General features: G+C 47.4%; 1 protein-coding gene across 1 annotated transcript; it reads right to left on the bottom strand.

Moving 5' to 3' along the window:
- Window positions 1-957: 957 nt before the first annotated feature.
- LOC107046731 lies at window positions 958-2,250 on the bottom strand (the record flags this gene model as incomplete). The annotated part of the gene is made up of 2 exons (XM_015269429.1): window positions 958-1,241; window positions 1,528-2,250. Coding segments are annotated over 2 exons (1,007 nt in total), but the record flags the coding sequence as incomplete, so codon positions are not given.
- Window positions 2,251-2,477: the final 227 nt, after the last annotated feature.

Here is a 2,477-nt window from a genome sequence, read left to right as displayed (position 1 = left end):
AAAAAAAAATTGAATATTGAGTGAGTTTATTGACTGAACCTGACGCGTTTTCGTACTGGTCGAGGAGTTGAGTCCAAAGATGATCTTGCGTCACTCGATGGAGCCCAAGATGATGATCTGCGTCTAGATGGTCCAGGTTGCGGTGACCCGAGTGGATCAAGTCCGATCTGAAATTCTGATCAGGCGTGTTACGCCTCTGCCTTAGGTTTTTTCCACTAGGGTTTCTCCGCCTTCCATCATTAGGCATTAATTAAATTTTAATTTTTTTTTTTAGAGAAAAAATTAGTAACTTCCTAGCCGGGAATCGAACCCGGGACCTCCCAATGTCGCGTCGGGTGCTCTTACCATCTGAGCTACCAGGACACTTACGAATTTCATTCTCAAATTGACTCATACCCGAGTGGAAATTCTGTTCAAGTCTTGATCAGAAACTGATCAAGTCCGATCCGAAATTCTGATTAGGCGTGTTACACCTCTGCCTTAGGTTTTTTTCCACTAGGGTGAGGCATCTGGTGTCGTACCAGGGGTCGATTGTTCTGACGACGGTAATAGAGTGTCGTCTGAATCGTTGTCGTCATCCGGCAAGTCAGCGTCGGCTGCTTCGTCTTCGGCAATGGAAAATACTGGCTTCAGACGGTCAATGGATACGACAGTTTCTTGAGCATTGATCTAGACGACGAAATGCTTCTCGTGTCGCGATATGACACGATGTGGTCCTTCGTACGGTGGCGTAAATGCATGATGAGCAGCATCTAAACGAACAAAAACGTGCGAACATGAGGCGAGTTCTTTAAATACGAATACCTTACGTTACTGCCGGTAGGCCATTGTTCGGAGCAGGAGCGAGAAATTCTCCTGGTAATCGAAGTGGCTCTCCAAATACGATATCGGCAGATGTGGCGTTAAGATCGTCTTTCCACGCTGAACGAATTCCAAAAAGCACGGTGGGGAGGGTATCTACCCAATGAGGACTCTCGTGACACCGTATTGCTGCTTTGATTTGGCGATGTAGACGTTCCACCATGCCGTTAGCTTGCGGGTGAAATGCCGTCGTGCGAATATGTCTGCTGCCTGTACTTCGAGCGAGAGCGTTGAAGAGTTGGCTCTCGAATTGTGTCCCTTGATCTGTCGTGATCCGAAGTGGAACGCCATAACGACAAATCCAGTTTGCGTAGAGCACACCGGCAACAGTCTCAGCGGTAATGTCGGGAATCGGGAATGCTTCTGGGAAACGTGAAAATCTGTCGATTATTGTCAGGCAATAACGGTAACCTCAGGACGGTACATATGGTCCGATGATATCGACATGAATGTGTAGGAAGCGTCTTGTTCTTCCCCCGGGAAAGTCTTGAATCGGCGATGCCACATGTCGTGAAATTTTATTCTTCTGGCATGCGAGACATGCACGAGTCCAAAGACGACAGTTTTTCTTTAAACTCGGCCAGACGAAACGTTGAGCAACCAGCTGAGTTGATGCGTTAGCCCCTGGATGACTGACGCTATGCAGAGTATCAAAAACTCTCTTACGTAGCGGTAATGGTACATAGGGACGAATCAGCTGATCGTTGACGTCACAGTAAATTGGAGTTGGACTCTCTGGCATGTTGATAGGTCGTAGTTGAAGGACGCCATTCGGGTCTTGCAGACGTTCTTGGAGTTCGGCATCTGCTGCTTGTGTCTGTGCTAGTTCGGCCGTCGAGATTGCTGTGGATATGGCTTCGATTCTCGATAAGGCGTCGGCAACAACGTTATCTTTACCTGCGACATGCTGAATATCTGTTGAAAACTGACCAATAAAATCGAGGCGATGGAACTGCCAAGGATTTGCTTTATCAGGATTTTGTTTGAAAGCATGCAGCAGCGGTTTATGATCAGTATAAATGGTCACGTGACGACCTTCAAAAATGTGCCTGAACTTACGAACTGCTTCATAAATTGCGTGGAGCTCTCTGTCGTATGGGCATCGCTTCCTCAGGGAAGGTTGAAGCTTCTTACTGAAGAAGGCGAGCGGCTCCCAGACGGTACCTCTGCGCTGTTGAAGAACGGCGCCGATAGCAAATTCGGACGCGTCGGTAAAAACAGCCCACGGTAGTGACGTATCTGGGTACACTAACAGCGTTGCATCTTGCAGTTGTTTCTTAGAGGCATTGAAGGCGGCTTCTCCTTCTGTAGTCCACGGAACTGGATGAGACTCTCTTACGTTAGAACCTTGAAGAAATTCGTGAAGGCGTGCCTGTGTTGTTGCAGCACCTTTAACACATTTCCGATAAAAGTTAATCATGCCGAGAAATTCACGTAACTTCTTAATTTTCTCTGGTCGAGGAAAGTTGACGATAGCTTCAACTTTTTCGGGAAGCGGACGAATTCCTTCCGCCGTTACACGATAACCGAGAAAGTCGACTTCTGGTTCTCCGAAATGGCATTTGGCGGTATTGATGACAACTCCATACTCTGCCAAGCGTTGAAATAGGAGACGA

Source organism: Diachasma alloeum, unplaced genomic scaffold, assembly GCF_001412515.2.
Source record: "Diachasma alloeum isolate Michigan unplaced genomic scaffold, Dall2.0 Dall_scaffold_01786, whole genome shotgun sequence".
Classification (NCBI taxonomy): domain Eukaryota; kingdom Metazoa; phylum Arthropoda; class Insecta; order Hymenoptera; family Braconidae; genus Diachasma; species Diachasma alloeum.
This window is presented reverse-complemented; position numbering and strand designations above follow the sequence as displayed.